General features: G+C 34.4%; 1 protein-coding gene and 1 pseudogene across 2 annotated transcripts in view; both read left to right on the top strand.

Annotated features, from left to right (window-relative positions):
- TPR (translocated promoter region, nuclear basket protein) overlaps positions 1 to 22,123 on the top strand; it is a 65,521-nt gene that overhangs the window by 1,548 nt on the left and 41,850 nt on the right. The window contains exons 3-16 of the mRNA XM_007989156.3: positions 985 to 1,089; positions 4,239 to 4,312; positions 7,301 to 7,397; positions 11,788 to 11,891; positions 12,225 to 12,389; positions 12,842 to 12,934; positions 13,353 to 13,433; positions 13,513 to 13,600; positions 14,325 to 14,465; positions 14,862 to 14,953; positions 15,232 to 15,429; positions 19,243 to 19,350; positions 20,283 to 20,509; positions 21,448 to 21,611. Of these exons, the coding sequence (XP_007987347.1) occupies positions 985 to 1,089; positions 4,239 to 4,312; positions 7,301 to 7,397; positions 11,788 to 11,891; positions 12,225 to 12,389; positions 12,842 to 12,934; positions 13,353 to 13,433; positions 13,513 to 13,600; positions 14,325 to 14,465; positions 14,862 to 14,953; positions 15,232 to 15,429; positions 19,243 to 19,350; positions 20,283 to 20,509; positions 21,448 to 21,611 (1,737 nt within the window). The remainder of the gene's footprint in view (positions 1 to 984; positions 1,090 to 4,238; positions 4,313 to 7,300; positions 7,398 to 11,787; positions 11,892 to 12,224; positions 12,390 to 12,841; positions 12,935 to 13,352; positions 13,434 to 13,512; positions 13,601 to 14,324; positions 14,466 to 14,861; positions 14,954 to 15,231; positions 15,430 to 19,242; positions 19,351 to 20,282; positions 20,510 to 21,447; positions 21,612 to 22,123) is intronic.
- Positions 15,681 to 18,534, top strand: LOC103230423 (riboflavin kinase pseudogene; annotated as a pseudogene). Its single transcript, XR_012091234.1, has one exon. The product of XR_012091234.1 is annotated as a riboflavin kinase pseudogene (transcript).

Below are 22,123 nucleotides of genomic sequence, written 5' to 3' on the forward strand. Positions count from 1 at the left end.
TCTTGCTAAGTTGACTGGAAATTCTGAACAAGTTTTTACTTCAAAAAAAGTGTAACTGCTTAGCGCATTGGCTCACACCTGAAATCCCAGCACTTTGGGAAGCCGAGGCGGGCGGATCACGAGGTCAGGAGATCGAGACCATCCTGGCTAACACGGTGAAACCCTGTCTCTACTAAAAATACAAAAAAAAAAAAAAAAAAAATTAGCTGTAGGTGGTGGCGGGCGCCTGTTGTCCCTGCTATTCGGGAGGCTGAGGCAGGAGAATGGCGTGAACCCGGGAGGCGGAGCTTGCAGTGAGCGGAGATTGCACCACTGCACTCCAGTCTGGAGGACAGAGCGACTCCATCTCAAAAAAAAAAAAAAGTAAAAACAAGTGTAACTGTCAAGCAGAATTGACTTTGAAAATTAGTTCTGTGATCTCAGAGCTGAGTAGTACATTGCATTCTATGTATTAATTTGCACCGTAAATATTGAGTTTCTTACATGTTCCTGATACTATGCTGAGCACGATATTCAATCCCTTCCCTTGGGAAGTTTACACATTTACGTAAATTTAGTAGTTTTATGCTTTCAGGTAATATCTTGACTACTATAAAAGAAGCCTTTTAAAACAAAGCAGTTTTTTTTTTTTTTTGTCTAAATAATTTTTTCCCGTTTAATAAATACTTTATGGTAAGCAGTTTACTGATGTCTGGAGAAGATACCAAGATAAATGAGACATGTTACCTGCCCTGAAGACATTCATTTGTAAAGTCCCTTTTAGGCCTTATTTTTATTTTATTTTTTGTCATGTAAGTCATTTGGAAATGCTCTAAGTCCTTTTCAGTGCTCAGTCTATTTATCTTTACTCAGATTCTGTTACGTGAAGCGCAATTCTAGTACTATATCTTAAATTTTAAATTCAAGGTTATTAGAAATAAATAACAGTATTGACAATGTATGTACATGTGTTTGATTTTGTTGTTTTTTGCTTGTCTGCTGTAGAACAACAGTATTTTGAAATAGAAAAGAGGTTGTCTCACAGTCAGGAGAGACTTGTGAATGAAACCCGGGAGTGTCAAAGCTTGCGGCTTGAGCTAGAGAAACTCAGTAAGTATTTAATTCATCTTTGTAAGTATTCTTGGAGTATTGAAATCTTCAGAGACTCCTTTATATACTTGGGAAACATTTACTTACTAAATATGAAGATATTGATTAAGCATCATTGGTTTTTATTATGGTGATATTTTGATTTTTCACTTAGTAGTAAAGATTTTGTAAGAACACAGAACTTAATGGTCAGGAGGCCTGGATTCTTAATTCTGATTTTGCTATTAAAAACGCTTTTGCCACATGTAAATCTTAACAGTATCTGATTATTGTTTATAAAATGGCTAGACCTACATACCTGTCTACTTAGACAGCTTTGTAAATCAAATGAGATAAGAGTTCTTGAAATATTTTTAAAAAGGTGAAAGCGTTATGCAACTAAAGAAGTAGAGAGTGGCTTGTTTTTATGTTGAAGAATCGAAGCCTATTGATTTCATTATATTTATGTTTTAACTTTTTAAATAATTTTTATAAATATCTGTGAATCTCAGGATATTTCCCCTTTAAGGCCTAGTTCTTATAAAAGATTGATAGCTAATCTCTTTCTTAGTTTTCTTATATCATTAAGTTTTAGAAACCTCACAAGATGTTTGAAGGGGTGGCCTGCCCCTCCACACCTGTGGGCGTTTCTCCTTAGATGGAACGAGAGACTTAGGAAAAGAAATGAGACACAGAGACAAAGTATAGAGAAATAAAAAGTGGGCCGAGGGGACCCTGCTCACCGTACAGAGGACCCACACCAGCAGTAAGACATATGAATAAAGATCTCTGTGACATGAATAAGTTTAAGGAAAAGTGCTGTGCCTTGATATGCATATGTAAACATCTCCATAGATCTTTTTAGTGCATAAAGAGCAGCATTGCTGCTAGCATGTCCCACCCTCAGCCCTAAGATGGTTTTCTCCTTTCTCAATAAACAGAACATACAATAGGGTTTTACACCGAGATGTTCCATTGCCCAGGGACAGGCAGGAGACAGATGCTTTTGTCTATCTTAACTGCCAAGAGGCCTTCTTTCCTCTTATACTAGTCCTCCTTAGCACATACCCTTCACGGGTGACAGACTGGGGGACGATTAGGTCTTTCCCTTTCCATGAGGCCATATTTCAGACTATCACATGGGGAGAAACCTTGGACAATACCTAGCTTTCCTAGGCAGAGGTCCCTGCGACCTGTAATGTATGTGTCCCTGGGTACTTGAGATTAAGAGAATGGTGATGACTTTTCACAAGCATACTGCCTTCAGGCACTTGTTTTAACAAAGCACACCCTGCACAGCCCCAAATCCTTTAAACCTTGAGTCCGCACAGCACTTGTCTCTTGCAAGGACAAGGTTGGGAGTAGGGTCACAGATTAACAGCATCTCAAATATAGAACAAAATGGAGTCTCTTATGTCTACTTCTTTCTATATAGACACAGTAACAGTCTGATCTCTCTTTCTTTTCCCCACAAGATGTTAAAGATCCTGACATTTCTTAGGAGGATGGTATGTCCTGTGCTTTGCTTCTACCATCCAAGTTCTAACCAGGCCCGACCCTGTTTAGCTTGCGAGATCAGACAAGATGGGGTGCCTTCAAGGTGGTCTGACTGTAAACTACTTCTGATTTAAGAAAACAAACGTCAGAACGTTAGGAAAAATCTCTATAGAGGCATAATTAATTTATTTTTATTTTTATTTTTGGAGATGGAGTCTCTGTTGCCCAGGCCAGAGTGCAGTGGTGCAATTTTGGCTCTCTGCAACCTCTGCCTCACGGGTTCAAGAGATTCTTGTGTCTCAGCCTCCTGAGTAGCTGGGATTACAGGCATGTACCACCAGGTCCAGCTAATTTTTACATTTTTAGTAGATAGAGTGGTTCGCCATGTTGGCCAGGCTGGTCTTGAACTCCTGGCCTCGAGTGATTCTCCTGCCTCGGCCTCCCAAAGTGCTAGGATTGCCACCGTCCCTGGCTGGCATAATTAAATGATATTTAATATAGTTCAGTTTTAATGTGATTGATGAGAAGGAACACAGGAAGTTCATAATCAAAGGAATGATTAAAATTGCAACTTTCCTTCTTAATGGGTCCATGACCATCAACTGTTTAGGTTATAACTTTTTTCAGCTACTTTTGGTGCACCTCATTTTAGAAACATAATGTATATGCATACATGTGTGATGGAGCATATATAGCTAGATCTGGTTCATTATGTAGTTTTGCCTAGGCATAATAGAAAGATCTGTTTGATAGTAGTGCCGAGGAATTTGAGAAAAATGACTGTGAAGACAGCTTTTATGAGATCTGGGAGAAGAGAAAAAGGGAGGAACCTACAGATACATCAGATACCTTCCTGTGGTATACAGTTAATGTGTGTGTGTGTTTTTATATACTGTGGATCAGTAAGTCTGGAAAGCAGTAAATAATGTTAAAACAAAATAGAAGATTTAGACTCATTTAATGGGGTCCTCTTTAAATAGTAGTTAAGATTAGTATTATAATGTATTTGCTTATTAAATTACCAGCATATGTATTTTAGTGAAATACAGTTTTACAATGTATATTTTTGGAAAAATTTCAAAAATTATATTTTTTCTAGTTAGCCTATGTTTAGAAGAGAAACTGTGTGTAAGGGGAAAGAGCCCATTTTGAGTGGCAATTGAGAAATTGATAAGTGTGTTATCAAGCATAATGTTTTTTTCTTTAAAGGCTCTATGTAGAGTGATAAACACGATAGGAATTGCAAATATTCATTATTATGATTTGCTGTATATACATGTTGTATAGTTTAAATGCTATTTTCTCTCTTGATCTTATCTTTTTAACTGCATTTTCTTGTTGCTAAATACAGTTCACTGTTTCTTATGATATATGTTGGCTTAGAAGATGGCATTGAAAAATAAAGGAATTACTAATTGCATATGACTTTCCCCATAAATGTTGGCTAGGATTATTATACATTTAATTTGGAGACAGGATAGCATATTTAAAATGTTGGTCTAGAACACAGTAAGTTTTGAATGTATTCATGAAATTGAAATGTGATGTGCATGCAGCCTTTCTGGGCTTCTGTTTTTTCATTTTTAAAATGTGTAAGGTTGGCAGTTGCATAAAAATACTCATTGCAAGTTTTAAGCAAATGTGTATGTATTCATAAAATTCCTTTTACCCAGGCAATCAGCTGAAGGCACTAACTGAGAAAAACAAAGAACTTGAAATTGCTCAGGATCGCAATATTGCCATTCAGGTAAGAGATATTTCTTTGAATAAGCTCATTGTAGATATGTTACTTGAAGAGACATTCTATTCTGATTGTTTATTAGTTATTAGTCCATGGGAAGATGTAACTGATGTCCTCTTAGGAGAAGCTACTGACAAAAATAAGTATATATAAATTCCTTAATTGGATCTATGTTTTATTGATAGATTGGACTTTTCTTTTACTCAACAGAAATTATCTGTTGAATGCTTACTGTAGTCCAGGTATTATACCAAATGTGATACAGTTGGGGATTTGGGTGAATCCACATTGGTAATCATTTCTTTAGGGTAGTTTTGTAAGAATAACAGTTTGAATATGATCCCAGGGATTGCTGACAAATTTGTTAAAGTGGTCACATGCAGTTATTTTTTAACCAGATACAACTTTATACTTTTGCCATTGCTTTTTTAAAATTTGCATTTTATTTGCTGTTAAAAGATAATTTCTTCAAATTTCTGAAGGGAAAAAAAAATTTACTTCCAAAATCTGAATAGGAGCAAAAAAGCCTTGTAATATACCTAGAAAGGCTTTGTAAGAAATGTATTTATATGAAGAAAAACTCAATACCCAATAAAACTCAAATACTTTTCTGAAAACTGGGAATATACCTTTATAAATGAAGATATTGCAAATTTCTGGATGGAAATGGTTTCCAAATTAATGTGTTGGTAATACATTTTGACTCTTAAGTCCAAGTCAGATAGCCAGAAACTTGTTAATGTAGTTCTAAAGATGATTGGGGAAAAAAAAAGCATAGTGTAGCTAAGATGCTTCTAAAAAAGGAAATATCAGTTTAAAAATACTTGCATAGCCACATATTCAAATGTTTTATAAAGCTATGGTTATTAAAACATTACAATGCTGATATAAGAATCAGTACAGAGAATAAAAGGCAGTCCAGAAATAAAACCCAATACGGAGGTTCTTAATCTTTTGGAAAGAAAGCAGAACTGTCACAAAATCTTTATAAATCTTATAAAAGCTATGGATCTGTAGCCCAAGAAAATAGTGTGCACACAGTCACATAAAATTTTGCAGGAAAAAAATCCATGAAGCAACTTAAAAAGTAATAGAAATTATTTAACTGCTTGATGGCTGAAAAAAAGAAACTGAAAACGTTTTCACTAAGATCCAATGGAAGGCCGAGATGCCCACTCGCCATTTGTATTCAGTATAGTACTGGAAGTACCAGCGAGAGCAATCAGACAAGGAAATAAAATGCACCCAAATTGGAAAGGAAGAAATAAAATTTTCTCTACTTATAGATTATATGATCCTATATGTAGAAAACCTCAAAAGATTCCACAAAAACCTGTCAGAGCTAATAAGTAAATTTATACAGTTGCAGGATACAAAATCAATATTAAAAAATCTTGTAGCATTTCTATACACAAATAATGACCTAGCTGAAAAAGAAATCGAGACAACAATTTCATCAGGGTACCATCTAAAAACCAAAAAACAACTTAGGAATAAATTTAACCTGGGAGGTGAAAGATTCGTATACTAAAAATGATATAACATTGATGAAAGAAATTGAAGATGCAAATAATTGGAAAGATATCCCATACTCATAGTTAAGAAGAGTTCATATTGCTGTAATGTCCACACTATATAAAGTGGTATAAAGATTCAGCCCAATCCTGTCAGAATTCCAGTGGCACTCTTCACAGAAATAGAAAAAAAAAAAAAATCTAAACTTCTGATAGAATCAGTTAAAAAATCCTGAATAACCAAAGCAATACTGAGCAAGAAAAACAAAGTTGGAGGCATCATACTTCATGATTTAGAAAACTGTTATAAAACTATAGTAATCCAAATAGTACAGTACTGACATAAAAACAGAAACATGACCAATGGAATAGAGAGCCCAGAAATCAACCAAGTTAAACGTATGGTCAACTAATTTCAACAAGGGTGCCAAGAAGATACAAAGGAGACAGGATTGTCTCCTCATTAATGGTGATGGGAAAACTGGATTTCCACATTTGAAGAAATGAATGTTGGATATTTGTACATCATATACCAAAGTCGAGCCAAAATGGATGAACAATCTAAATGTAAGATCTGAAGCCATAAAACTCAGAGAAGTGAACATAGGGGAAAGATTCTTGACATTGGCCTTGGTAATGATTGTTTGGATATTACATCAGTAGTTCAAGCTGCAAAAAGAATTAAATGGAGCTGTATCAAATTAAAAAGCTCCTACACAGGAAGCAAGAATATTAAAAGGCAACCTACAGTTCTGGCATAGGTAGCTTGAGATTGGTATTTCTCAACAGCATATAAATTGCCATTGTCTTGCTGGGAAGCAGTTTGACAAGATTTTTGGTTTTTTGTTTTTGAGACAGGGTCTCGCTCTGCCACTCAGGCTAGAGTGCAGTGATGCGGTCTCGGCTCACTGCAACCTCCGCCTCCCGGGCTCAAATGATCATCCCACCTCAGCTTCCTGAGTAGGTGGCACTGCAGGCACATGTCACCATGCCTGGCTGTTTTTTTTCTACTTGTAGAGATGGGGTTTTGCCATGTTGCCCAAGCTGGTCTTGAACTCCTAGATTCAAATGATCCACCCAGCTTGATTTCCCAAAGTGCTGTGATTACAGGCATGAGCCACTGCACCCAGCTGACAAAATATATTAAAAGTTTTAAGTAATTCAATTTTTAGAAATCTTTCTTGAAAAATAGTTTGAACTAAGGTGTAAATACAGTGATATTCTAAGTTATTAGGACATTTCCATGTGATTAAAAGAGATATGAGAAAATTTTTCATAAGCCTCGTAAAAATGTTTTAAAAATCCAAAACTTAAATAGAAACATTGGAATTATGGGTATTTTTAATTTTTTGATGTGTAAATTATAAGAGAAAGCCAATTATTTAAACTTCAGCTGATGTTAACTAAAGTGACAATTCTATGTTCACTTTCCTGTATTGCTCTACTTGATTTTCTTATTTATTACTCCTTTATATGACAGAGCCAATTCACAAGAACAAAGGAAGAATTAGAAGCTGAGAAAAGAGACTTAATTAGAACCAATGAGAGACTATCTCAAGAACTTGAATACTCAACAGGTATGAAGAAGTGCTTTTAGCTTTTAGTTCAATTGCTTTATTTTTCTTCTGATAGTGCTGGGAGTTAATACTCAGCCCATTTCTGTTGCTGATATTTTTTTGTTATGGTTGAGTATAGAGTTGTAATATCCTATTATTTCTCGTACTCATTTATCTTTAAATCATTATCAAGTGTTTAAAGAAGTGTCTAGAAAGTGCAAGAAATGAAGAACATCTCAAAGAAGTAGTAATTTGGACCAAATTTTACATGCAAAGATTTTTACTATAATGCTATACGTAATATCAAATTGGAAGCACTTTAAATGTTCATTTGCAAAGACTGAACTACTGTTCTTCATTTCATATGGACATCCTTGCTATATAATAAGCATGCAATATAAGAACCTATACTCAGCTCATATTTATAAACAAATTGAAGGAGGCAGGGACATAAAATACATAAACATAGACTATAGTATATAATACAACTGATGTAGTCAGGTGAACTTGACTCTGAAGCAGTTAATGGTAAGAAGTTTCCTTTGGTGGCCGGGCATGGTGGCTGACGCCTGTAATCCCAGCACTTTGGGAGGCCGAGGTGGGTGGATCATGAAATCAGAAGTCCAAGAGCAGCCTCGCCAAGATGGTGAAACCCCGTCTCTACTAAAAATAACAAAAATTAGCTGGTCATAGTGGCACGCATTTGTAATCCCAGCTACTTGGGAGGCTGAGGCAGAGAATTGCTGAAACCTAGGAGGTGGAGGTTGCAGTGAGCCAAGATTGTGTCACTGCACTCCAGCCTGGGTGACAGCGAGACTCTGTGTTAAAAAAAAAAAAAAAGTTTTAGGGGTCCTTTTTTGTGTGTGTGTGTGTGTGGTTTTTGAAACCTTTTTATTTCTATAAAAGAAAGAATTCTCAGATATTTATGTCATTATACAATAATATTCCATTAGTTAGGTATACTTTCCCAGTCTCACGAGAGTTCCTTCGAAATACTTGCTGAGTGTGTTGATCAACAAGTGGTAGTTACAATTAAAGGAATTCGTAAAATCTAGATATTTGATAGGTAGTTTTAAAAAAATGTATATTCTATATTGAGTAGAAGGTTTTTATATTTATCATTGCTTTTTAGCTTAATGGTTATTTATAAAATTTTAATAGATCTTTGGATATATATCAGGAAAATTAAGGTTAATGTTGAATATTTAACTTAAGATACTATATTTAAAATAAAGAAACTTGGATAATTCACAGGTTTGGATACACAAATTTCATTTTTTTGTCATCTATTTGTAGAAATTGAATTTGTAATTAACTATGGCAGAAACAAGTTAAAATAAGGGAGTGGAGAGCTACAGTTGCCCCTTAAACAACGCAGTGGTTAGGGCTGCTGACCCCCCCCCAGTTGAAAATTTATGTGTCACTTTTGACTCCCCAAAAACTTAACTACTGCTGTTAACTAGAAATAACTTACCAATAACATACACAGCAGATTGTCATACGTTTTGTTTGTGATCTGTATTACTGTGCTGCTTCAATAGAGAAAAAAAAGTTAAGAAAATCATAAGGAAAAGAAAATACATTTACTGTTCATTAAAAGGAAATGGATCATCACAACCATCTTCATCCTCCTTGTCTTTACATTACCTAGGCTGAAGAATAGGGGTTAGTCTTGCTGGCTCAGGTGCCAAAGGTAGAAGCGGGAGGCAGGAGAGGGAGGCACATTCAATGTAACTTTCCTTCCACCATTCGCTGTAGTTTCAGTGCCCATATAAGAAAACGGTCTATGTCATAAAAGAAATCAAAAGCAGTCTTGGGTAATCAGAACCCTTCCGCCAGATAGTCTGTTATCGATTTGTTTTCTGATACTGCTAGTTCTACGTTCTTTTTCCTCATTGTCTTGCACTGGTTTTGAAGCATTCATTTCCATCCAGTCATCTTCTGTTAATTTCTCTGATATGGTATCTGTTAGCCCTTGGATTTCTCCAAGGTCCATATCTTGAAACCCTTCATCCCACCTTTTTTGCCATATCCACAATCTCTTTCATGATTTCCTTGATTGGCTCTGTTATAAATTTTGTGACATCATGCACAACATCTGGATGGTTTCCTCCAACAGGAATTTATTATTTTAGCCTTGATGGCTTTCATAACTTTTTCTGTAACAGCGATGACCTCTTCAATTGTGTTATCCTTTAAAATTTTCATGGTATTTTCTCTGTTGGGGTACTCTTCCACAGTGTTGACATTTTTTTTCCACAAGGTATCATCTCTATTGAGCCGTAAAGGTCCTTATGACCCCAATCTAAAGGCTGAATTAGAAACATGTTTGGGAGCAAGTAGACTGCTTTGACACCTTCCATGTTGAACTCCTGGGTTCTGGGGCCAGGGACAGTGTCTAAAATCAAAAGAACTTTAAAGGTAGCCCCTTGCCCTGGCACGGTGGCTCATGCCTGTAATCCCAACACTTTGGGAGGCCGAGGCAGGTGGCTTACCTGAGGTCAGGAGTTTGAGACCAGCCTGGCCAACATGGCAAAACCCCATCTCTACTAGAAATACAAAAATTAGCTGGGCATGGTGGTATTCGCCTGTAGTCCCAGCTACTCAGGAGGCTCGTGTGAGAATTGTGTGAACCAGGGAGGCAGAAGTTGCAGTGAGCGGAGATCATGCCACTGCACTCCAGTCTGGGGGATAGAGTGAGACTCTGTCTCCAAAAAAAAAAAAAAAAAAAGGCAAGGTACTTTGTGACTTCAGGGACAAAGCATGAATGGAACCAGTTCAGAGAAAGGGGTCTCTCATTGTCCAGTTCTTCTTCTTGTGTAACCAAAAGACAGGCAGCTGGTGTTTATCTTTTTCCTTTGGGCCCTGGGGTTAACAGCTTTATAAATAAGGGCAGTCCTTATCATAAACCTGACTGCATTTGCGCAATATGGTAGAGTTAGCCTATCCCTTCCTGCCCTAATCCTGGTGCTCCCTTCTCTTTCTTACTAATAAATATTTTTCGTGGCATTTTTTTTTTTCCCCAGAATAGGACACTTCCATCTGCATTAAAAATCTGGTGCAGGCATATAACTTTTCTCAGTGATTTTCTTAACAGCATCTGCTGTTTCTTGGTAGACAGAACGTGCTTCTTCTGTTTTCTTGACTTTTCTTTAAGTCAAACCTCTTTCTAAAATTATCAAACCATCCTTTGCTGGCATTAAAATCTCCAGCTTTAGATCTGTCACCTTCCTTTTGCTTTAAATTGTCATATAATAATTGTTTTACTTCGAATCATATGAGTCTGTAGGTATGTGATAGCAATCCTGCACCCCATAAAAGCTGCATTTTCAATATGAGATAGGAAAGTATTTTGCAGAAATGCACTTTTTTATGCTTGCTGGAGTAGCTGCAGTGATGGCTTTATGAATTTTCTCCCTTTTTTTTTTTTTTTCAAAAAAAAATGGTCTTTATACTGGATTCATTCGTCTTGAAATGGTGGGTAACCATAGCTGCAGTCCTCAATCTATGGTACATATCAAGCAATTCAACTCTTTAAAATATTGTCATGACATTTCTCTGCTTCTTAGAAGCACTTCCAGCATCACTTGTGGCACTTCTTATGGATACCATGTTGTTATTCAAGGTTTATGGTATTGCACTAAACACGATGACAAATATGCAAAAATTTCAAAAGATTTCAAGGTTTATGGTATTGCACTAAACACAATGACAAATATGCAAAAACTTCAAAAGGTTTCAAGGTTTATGGTATTGCACTAAACACAATGACAAATATGCAAAATCTTCAAAAGATTACTGTTTTCTGCATTATGCAATTTACTAGAGAGAAACTGCTCACGTTAGTCACACAGCATTCCATACTGATACTCAAAACACTTGTGCTTACTGCAGTAGTATCAGGAGGTGGCTATGAAAGTATTACAGTAATACAGTATTACAGTTTATGCAGTTATGGTTTAATAAAGCATCTTTACATTTGTTTATATTTCTGTTGATTACAGATGAGGTTGTGTACTGTTGGTATAACTTTTGATAAAATTTTTAAGTTTGTTTCATAGATTTGTGCATATCTTAATGGTAGTAAATGATAAAATACACTAATATCTACATATATTTTATGCACTTACAGTAGCTTTTTCTTAGTTGGTTTCCATTTCTGGCTGCCTGGATTGGTCTGTGGTCTCTAGGGTTTTCAAATTGTTGTAAGTTTTTGGGAAAAAGGTCCAATATATTTATTGAAGAAAATATGAATGGAAGTGCATCTGCACAGTTCCATACTCTGTTATTCAAGGGCCAGCTGTGCATACTTTGTATTAAAGATTTATATTCCTAGAAATATATTTTTGATATTTGGTTCCCCTAAGTGTTAATTAGTCATTATTTTTTAATTCTCTTTTCACCATTCTAGAGGATGTTAAACGTCTAAATGAAAAACTTAAAGAAAGCAATACAACAAAGGGTGAACTTCAGTTAAAATTGGATGAACTTCAAGCTTCTGATGTTTCTGTTAAGGCAAGTAACAGATGATTCCTAATGCATAAACTGTAGCTTTTGATTAAAACTCACCTAAATTAAATTTCAAATACAGGCAATAAAGTAATTAAAAGCTGCATTTTGTTTTGTTTTTAATGTCAGAAAATTAAGCATTAGGACAATTCTATTTCAACTGTTTTGCTTGTTTGAAATTTAAGTTTGTTACAGTTCTTGATGTTTTCTAGTTAAGAATCTATGCAAATAATTTCTGTTTTGAAATAAAATTCTGCTTGTGTCCCTTAGCTACAGACAAAATCTTTTCAATAATCGTATATCTTTAACTGTAGATGTTATTTTCTTGGATTTCTTTAGTATCGAGAAAAACGCTTGGAGCAAGAAAAGGAATTGCTGCATAGTCAGAATACATGGCTGAATACAGAGTTGAAAACCAAAACTGATGAACTTCTGGCCCTTGGAAGAGAAAAAGGGAATGAGATTCTAGAGCTTAAATGTAGTCTTGAAAATAAAAAAGAGGAGGTAAGTTAGTAAAATTGTTTTTCTTCATGTTGAGTATAACTTACATTTGTGTGTTAGTTTATTAAATGTGTATTCAGTATTGTGTACCTGATTAGTTGTAAGATTAGTGGTTAAATGTGAATAATGTATTAGCATTTGGCATAGGAAATCAACCAATTGCATTTGCATAAAAAATTTAAGATTTGTTGAATCTGGATAGTATCTACTGTCTTATGATGTATCTTTCCTAAAATATGTGTTTGTTTAAGAAGTGGTGATAAGTTTTTGTGAACTAAATCTAAACATTGTTCTGTGAGCAGTTATTCTTAGTTTTCTTAAATATGCATATTTTAATTGCTTTTTCAGGTGGGGAGGGGGAGTTACTCAGCTTTTCCTTAGCAGCATAAACCTCATGTCAGAGTAATTTCAGTTAATATGACGTCCTTTCACCCTGCTCTATGTTTTGTTTTTAGGTTTCTAGACTGGAAGAACAAATGAATGGCTTAAAAACATCAAATGAACATCTTCAAAAGCATGTGGAGGATCTGTTGACCAAATTAAAAGAGGTATATATGACCATTAAAAAGTCTTTTTTATAAAATATTAAAGAATTTATGAAGCTGTTATTTCACAAAATGATGTCATGTTTTAATCTGTCCTTGAGTCCATAAAATAGTGAGAGTACTACTTCCATATGCTGTAGCTAGGCTAAAATAGAATCAGAAATAGCAATTATATGTTATATCGAAAATACTATCTAAAAAATGAGTATGGGTTAATTTTTTTGTTTAATTATTTTATTTGAATTTAAAATATCAGTAATATTTTATCCTTAATTTATCTTTGTCATGAAGACCGATTTGAATTTGAGTGTTTTAGATTTAGCTCTTACTTTACAAAAATGGAATTTTTCATCTTGTCATTTGATAAGCATTCTAAATTTAGTTCAAAGTAGACTGCTATAATTGGGCTATATTTTTTCAGGCCAAGGAACAACAGGCCAGTATGGAAGAGAAATTCCACAATGAGTTAAATGCACACATAAAACTTTCTAACTTGTACAAGGTAAATATCCCACCACACATGTTAGTATCTAAATGTTGCATTGTTGACTGTTAGGTAACTTTTTAAGATTAACTTTTAGAGTGCTGCTGATGACTCAGAAGCAAAGAGCAATGAACTAACCCGGGCAGTGGATGAACTACACAAACTTTTGAAAGAAGCTGGTGAAGGTAAGTGTTTTCGATTATGGGAACATTATTTTTGTTATTATAGTCTTTTTCTTTTTACCCTTGTTTTGAATAGATTATTGGATTTAGGTGTTAGACTTTATTTGGGATGAAATTAGGTACAGAAGAAAGAATTTTGGATTAGGAAATTCGGAATTATATCTTAAGCAAAAGTAAGTTTATGTATTTTTGAAAATACAGACAGCAGGGGGTTTTGTTCGTTTTTCATCTAATAATCTTGTATAATTTCCTGATTTCGAATCAGAAAGTTTTCTTTCTTGAAACGTTTACTCTGATTAAGTATGTTTGAATACTCAGTTTATAAATAAGATATCCTCTTTAAGTTATCATTTGCATTTTGTAAAGTCTTTTATTTCCTCAAATTTTTGCTTTTTTCAGTGTACGATATTTATGGTCTTTTCCAATAATTTTCTTTGCTTAGGATTAAAGATCAAAATCGAAATCAAAGATATGCCTAGAACCACTTTTTACCCTTTGGGTTTCCTTATTTTCATTGTGGGTAAGAGACATCAAAAGGAGAAACACCAGGCCAAGATAATTACAAAATTATAAGTAGAGCAAGAACTTTCAATAGATACTGTCAGCTGAAGCCTCTCTAGAAATTTAATATTATCTGCTCAGGAGAGAAGTGACTGATCTATTGCATTTTGTAAACTAAAATTTTAACTGTATGTTTGAATATTTGGTCTTTAAAATTGTTTTTTAGCCAACAAAGCAATACAAGATCATCTTCTAGAGGTGGAGCAATCCAAAGATCAAATGGAAAAAGAAATGCTCGAGAAAATAGGGAAATTGGAGAAGGAATTAGAGAATGTAAATGACCTTCTTTCTGCCACAAAACGTAAAGGTATGCCTAATAGATGCTTGTTAGTGACTTGAAATACTACAGCTTTCCTACATAAAAGTCATTTAATTTCACTAATAGTATTTCTCTGTCATGCTGTGATGTAGGAAACTCCATCAAGTTATATTAATAGAATTTGTTTTAAAATTAATACTCTGTATCTTTATAGAATCAAGTATATAAATACCATTTGATCACACACAGTCTTGTAAATTCCCAGGTTATTGTGTGATTTTTAGAATTAGAAGTGTTACATGACTTTTTGATGTCATATATTTAAAATTTTTATAGGAATCACTATATAATGTACAGTACATGTCACTTATCTTGAAATAATTATTAATGACTTTTAGTTTGGAATTTTACAAACTTATACTAGATGTATATTTGTTGTTACAGGAGCCATATTGTCTGAAGAAGAGCTTGCAGCCATGTCTCCTACTGCAGCAGCTGTAGCTAAGATAGTGAAACCTGGGATGAAACTAACTGAGGTAAGAATGGTATTAAATGTTGTTAAATTATTTTTCTTCAGCAAAGGTATACAAATCTCTTTGAAATTTAATTCTCCCAAAACTTATTTTTAAAATCATCTTAAAATTAATGGATCATTCTAGGAAAGACTTTCTTTAGTTCCTAGTTCTGTGTAACTAACATATAATAAACATTGCCGTTTTGTGTTAGTGTTAAAGAATGTTTATTATAAAACTAGATAGACTAAATATTTGTGTTATTGTGGTTAGATTTGAAACAACCCTTCTTCTGCTTTCAGCTCTATAATGCTTATGTGGAAACTCAGGATCAGTTGCTTTTGGAGAAACTAGAGAACAAAAGAATTAATAAGTACCTAGATGAAATAGTGAAAGAAGTGGAAGCCAAAGCACCAATTTTGAAACGCCAACGTGAGGAATATGAACGTGCCCAGAAAGCTGTAGCAAGTTTATCTGTTAAGCTTGAACAAGCTATGAAGGTTGGTTCTATTCCTAAAATTTAGCTGTGGTAACAATACAAATGAGAAATGATTTACTAGGTATTTTTTTCTTAAGGTAATTGAGTCAGAAAAATCTAAATATGATTTTCAATAAATACATTTTGAAACTTCTCATTACATTATTAAACACTACTAATCACAAAACGTCCTACCTTTATTTGGCAATTTTTATTTATTTCATAATTTTTATATAAAATTATGAAAACATTTTAACCTTTTTTTAATGCATTTGATATGTTTTCCTTAGGATTCTCAACTAGAGAATAATAGCCAAATCTCCTAAGACTGCGCTTCAAATTCAGATAATCTGTGTAATAAAACTCTCCTATTTTGTAATCATTCTTTATCAGACAGTTGTAATAGCCTGCCTAAAAATAATCATATTGTTTGACCATAGGTAGAACTCCTTTTTTATACCATTTCACAATTTGGCATGTCTCTGTATACATTATTTTGTTATAGCTCCTTTGCTTATTAAAAGTGTTAATGAAATTCATAAAGATTTTTTCCTCTTTTTAAGAGGTACTGATTGGGCATTTGTTGGGTCGGCGGCATCAGGGATCCGCCGCGGCGTGTGGTCGGCGTAGTGCGGCCCCTGCTGCGCCCCCGCGGCAGGCAGAGCTCACGCTTCTGCCCCCCGACTGGTCCGGGGTCTGGGCACCGCGTCGACGGCGGCCCCGCAGGACGCGCAGACCGGGCCGCAGCCCATGCCCCGAGCGGACTGCATTATGAGGCATCTGCCGTACTTCTGCCGGGGCCAAGTGGTGCGGGGCTTCGGCCGCAGCTCCAAGCAGCTGGGCATCCCCACAGCTAATTTTCCTGAGCAAGTAGTAGATAATCTTCCAGCTGATATATCCACTGGCATTTACTATGGTTGGGCCAGTGTTGGAAGTGGAGATGTCCATAAGATGGTGGTGAGCATAGGATGGAACCCATATTACAAGAATACGAAGAAGTCTATGGAAACACATATCATGCATACCTTCAAAGAGGACTTCTATGGGGAAATCCTCAATGTCGCCATTGTTGGCTACCTGAGACCAGAAAAGAACTTTGATTCTTTAGAGTCACTTATTTCAGCAATTCAAGGTGATATTGAAGAAGCTAAGAAACAACTAGATTTACCAGAACATTTGAAAGTCAAAGAAGACAATTTCTTCCAGGTTTCTAAAAGCAAAATAATGAATGGCCACTGATGAAAAATCATATTTATTCATTCACTGTTTTCTAGTGTTTCTGTGTTTATTACTGTCCAGCCTCGTCTTGGTTATATACTAAAAATCAAACACTTTGCTACAGTTGTGAATTAGTTTGAACAGTACAACGTAGTTACCATATCATGCTTCAACTGTTAAATTAAGGCCATCATGTCATAGCACGAAAAAGGTTCAGTTAAAAAATCGAGATTTAAAAAATATATATTGATTAAAATGTACCACTAGAAAGGTATTACATGTGTGTGAGTATGGGTAAAAAAGCAAGTCACTAGTTGGAGATGAAAATTAAAATTTTCATGATAAAATACCAGCATATATGTACTTGTATAGTGTGTACTTCTAAACAGAGAAGGCTTATAAAAGTAAATGCATTAAGGCCAAGTGCAGTGGCTCACACCTGTAATCAGTCCGAGCACTTTGGGAGGCTGAGGTGGGAGGATTGCTTGAGCTCATGAGTTCAAGACCAGTCTGGGCAACATAGCGAGACCCCATCTCTATAATAAAAAAAAAAAAAGGAAATGCATTAAATAAAAGGTTGATAGTTTATCATAAACCTGTGAGAAAGAAACTCAGACTTTGTATTTTGGTATTTTGGGCATTAATACATTACAAACATGAAGATGTTTATAAAATTTTGTTTTAGTCATTTTCTTTACAGTCACATTGTACCACCTTCATTATTGTATAGAGCTGCTTCAGTTCTGAGTCCTCTGGACTTCCCCTGCCTGTTTTTTGTTGCCATTGAAGACAGTAAAATATGTGTTTTCAAATCTATATGTCTCCTTTTTGCTGGATAATGTTTCTTCTTTTTAACAGTAAATATTCTTTTTCAACATTTTTCTTTTGTTCTTTTTTCCTTTTTTAGGAAAAACAAAACAACAGACTTCATCCTTAGGTTTTCTCAAGATTTAAGTGAACACATTTACATGTATTAATTTCTTAAAGAACACAAAATGTTACCCCCCAGCAAAACTATTTAAGAGCCAGTTAAACTATGAAATAGTTATAAAATTATTTTTAATATTTAAGGCTTTGAAATTAAGTATATTCCAAGGCAAATCTAAACGGGTGTAGTTGTATATGCACGATGTAATTTAATGCTAGTCTAAAGAATACTTATAGCTTGAGGGAAGAGCATAAAGTTTTAGTTTAATAGCCTTCATACTGTGGATTTTTCCTCCTACTCACTAATATGTGGGAAATTCAGATTACAGATTGCATCATTGTTCAACAGTACATTGCATCATTGTTCACTGTAGCAACAGATTTGGTGGTGATTGGGGAGGATAGAGGTAGAAGCAGATAGAAGGTAATGTTAAAGTTAATTTATTATGAATCATTTTCCCCTAATCTGCATAAATGAATTAGAACTGATTTTAATAAAAATACTTTATTTTGTATAAAAAGTATTCAGAAAAACATCTAAAGCTGTTGGAGAAGAGGGACTCATATAAATGCAGTTGGATTGTGTTTGCTTTTTATTTCTTTATAAAAATATGTCAAAAACAGTTTTTAATTTTAGAAATCTTATACTTGAAAGAAGCCTCAATTGTCAGTGGCTTTATGAAGTAAAGTTAAAAACAAACATGGGAAATGTGAAAATATTTGTGTTTGTTTTGTCTGACTAGCTTGCTGCTGAATGCTCTCTTTAGGTGTGTGAAAGTTCTGTGATATGTTATTGTCCCTTTACATCTGGTTAAATAGCCATTGCTTTTGAGAATCGGATAGTGTGTTGTTGAGGGGTTGTGTCTATATTTTTCAAAAGCTTTTATATTATGTGTTATAAGAAGTTACAGTAGTGCCATTTTGATTAGTCTGAATGTTTTCAGGCCTTGAAATAAATTTTGACTAAGTGATTTTTTTTTTTTTTTTTTTTTGAAAAAATATCACTTAGTCAAAATTTATTTCAAGGCCTGAAAACATTCAGACTAATCAAAAAAAAGAGGTACTGATTGAAAAAGAGGTTATACTCTGAATGTTTTGCTTTACGGTACAACTATTAACTACTGAGGGAAATGTAAAGATTTCTTTAAGAAGTTTTATGGAGGAAATTCAGTTAAATGAATTTATATCTACTCTTCTAAACTGATAAATTGTTTTCCTTTTGTTAGAAAAGAATGTAAATAAATTATATCCCTATTTCAAAATTAAATCTCTGTTGCTGTTATAATTTAGAAGTCAGCTTAAAGCCAAGTACTTTATTATATCAACTGGTTTTTTTCTTCTTCATCAAATGAAGTCTAGCAGTCCCGCCTGACTGGGAATAATTGACCTTTTTTTTTTTTTTTTACCAGCAGTGTAGTTTGCAAGAGAGCCCTTGGGTCCAATTAGATCTTCCTTGAATTTTTCTCTCTGTTGAAAGTGAGGGTTTTACCTGAAGCTTGTTATTGTCTGAATAAAAAAATAATGTGTTCAAATTTATACAGAACTTCTTTTTTAGTGGCTACAATATGGTATAGAATTTTATTTAGTGTATAAGTTGATTACTGGTGGTATTTGAGTATTACATGTCTTGATTATTTGTATGAATCCTAGAAGGAAGTACAAAATTTTAACTTGAATTTACATTTTAAAGGAGATTCAGCGATTGCAGGAGGACACTGATAGAGCCAACAAGCAGTCCTCTGTACTGGAGAGAGATAATCAAAGAATGGAAATACAAATAAAAGATCTTTCACAACAGGTTAGAATTTGTTTTGTTTGTTTTCTTACTTTTAAAATCCTGACTGCCCATTGATCTTTGAATCTGTTTGAAGGTATCTAAGATAGAACTACCACATATGAAATTCTAATTAATTAGGAATAGTACTCAAGCAGAATTGTAGCGTTATTGTTTCTTTTCATAGCCCCTCCCTTATTTCAAATGTTTGATAAATTTTTAAATTATATGTGTTGGTTGTAATAAATGAATAAATAATTCAAAGGTAAATAAAAGCTTTCTCCAATTTCTGCCCCTCTACCCTCTGAAGTCCCAAAGTGTAGCTAACAGACTGTTGTGTATTTTTTTCACATCCTTCTCTGTATGTGTATATACATGAGCATATATAAACATATGTAAGAATTATTTGACTTTACTGAAATAAAATCGGACTGTATGCATTGCTCTGACACTTTTTTAACAAGCAAATCAATAAATTTAACGTCTCATTCATATATTTTACCCTAATTTGTGTGTGTGTGTGTGTACATCCACACAACGCACAAATGTAAAAATTTCACATGAATGGCATTATATATATGCTTTTTGTTTAAATGTCCATTTTTCATGCTCTTCCCTATTATATATACAAAAGCACACGCACAAAAAATAGATGTTTATATCTCTGTGAGTTTTATTTGATCATTGTTTTACAGAAATGGAGCCATGTTTTGGGAATTGTAATTTGGCTACTTTTTAATAAATATCCTTCAATACATACTTAAAAGTAACTTTATTCTATTCAAATTTGATTGTTTAGATTTTAATATCTAAGGATGCTTTGTTTTTAAAGATAATTTGAGGCAATACAAGTTGAAGGTTTTATAAGTAATGTTTTAATTTGAAAACTTTCATTCTAAACTTTTCCAGAATTGAAACTAATACTATTTTATAACATATTAAAACTTTGTTTTTAGATTAGAGTGCTTTTGATGGAACTTGAAGAAGCAAGGGGTAACCACGTAATTCGTGATGAGGAAGTAAGCTCTGCTGATATAAGTAGTTCATCTGAGGTAATATCACAGCATCTAGTATCTTACAGAAATATTGAAGAGCTTCAACAACAAAATCAACGTCTGTTAGTGGCCCTTAGAGAGCTTGGGGAAACCAGAGAAAGAGAAGAACAAGAAACAACTTCATCCAAGTAAGCAGTCGAATACCTCAGCTTGTTGAGCAAACATTTATGAAAACTTCAGCTAGGCTCAGTGTCTTATGCCTGTAATCCCAATGTTTTGGGAGGCCTGAATTGGGGTATCATTTGAGCCCAGGAGGTCGAGACCAGCCTGGACAACATAGTGAGACCCTGTCTCTCCAAAAAAAGTAAAAAATTAGCTGCGTGTGGTGGCACATGTCTATAGTCCCAGCTATTCAGGTGGCAGGCTGAGGTGGGAGGATCACTTGAGCCCAGGAGGTTTAGGCTGCAGTGAAGCATGGTCATGCACTGCACTCTAAGTGGGTCGACAGAGTAAGACCCCGTTGCCAGCAAAAAAATATCCTATGTGTCCCTAACAGTGCTAGATACTTGGGATATAGTGATATAGAGAGGAAAGAATTGATCAACAATACCAAACAAAAAATTTCTACTCCAGGACCTCAGGTTATGGGTGAGACAGATATAATAAATAGATAATACGATAGGCAAGTAGACAATTTCCATTCAATGTGGTTAGCACCTATCTGTGGGAGCATAGAGATGAAGGACCTGTCCTAGATTTCAGGGAGCAGACCAGCTTCATGGAGAACCTATATAAGAATTAATCAGAGATTTTTTCAAAACACATGTATAATGCTAGAAGAGGAAGAATGGCTAAGAAAGCAAGAAGACTAGAGTTTGGAGTGAGTGGAACTGATTTAATTTTTAAAAAAAATTTTTTCAGATTGCATTGGTAAGTATAAGTACCTGAGTCCTGTGTGGTAGGGATTTAAAAAGTAGTTCATAAAATACTCAGCATCAAAAAAAGGATGAGAGAGACGAAAATAGTATGCTTAATGGTAGGCAAAGATGCTTGGTTAATTACAGTGGAAATTAAAATCAGCTAACTCTCAGTTCAGTCCTGTGAAATAGGCCGACTTTTTCTACAGAATCACTGAGCTTCAGCTCAAACTTGAGAGTGCCCTCACTGAACTAGAACAACTCCGCAAATCACGACAGCATCAAATGCAGCTTGTTGATTCCATAGTTCGTCAGCGTGATATGTACCGTATTTTATTGTCCCAAACAACAGGAGTTGCCATTCCATTACATGGTATGTTTTTATAAAGTTATTTAAAGGAATAATTTAGAAATGTACATTAAGGGATTACTTTTGCAACATAAGCAATAGCTACTCTAATGATGGTAGCTTCAAATTTGACTACCATATATGATTGCTTATAACATTCCATCAACTGTAAAACATACCATTATTTTATGTATTACTAAGAAGAAATGCTTTCTGTTGTTGAAAAAGGTGCATCTCAGAATCAATGAATTACAGTGTTTATTTTGATTATGTTTTGATGACCAAAACAGATAATATGTTTTAATAAAACATAAATGTGGATTATGTTTTAACCCATAAATACTGAGTTATTTCTAATAATCATCAAAAAATCGTAATACATTGTTTAGTGGATTCCTTATTTAAAAACTCCTATAATTTTATTATTTCATTTCAATAAGTGTAGCTTGTTTATTTGGTAGTAGTGTATTTGCAAAGAATTGTTAGATTAAAACTGATCCGTGAACGCCAACAAAGCATTTTATTAGTCTTTTTAC

Source organism: Chlorocebus sabaeus, chromosome 25 (genome assembly GCF_047675955.1).
Source record: "Chlorocebus sabaeus isolate Y175 chromosome 25, mChlSab1.0.hap1, whole genome shotgun sequence".
Taxonomy (NCBI): domain Eukaryota; kingdom Metazoa; phylum Chordata; class Mammalia; order Primates; family Cercopithecidae; genus Chlorocebus; species Chlorocebus sabaeus.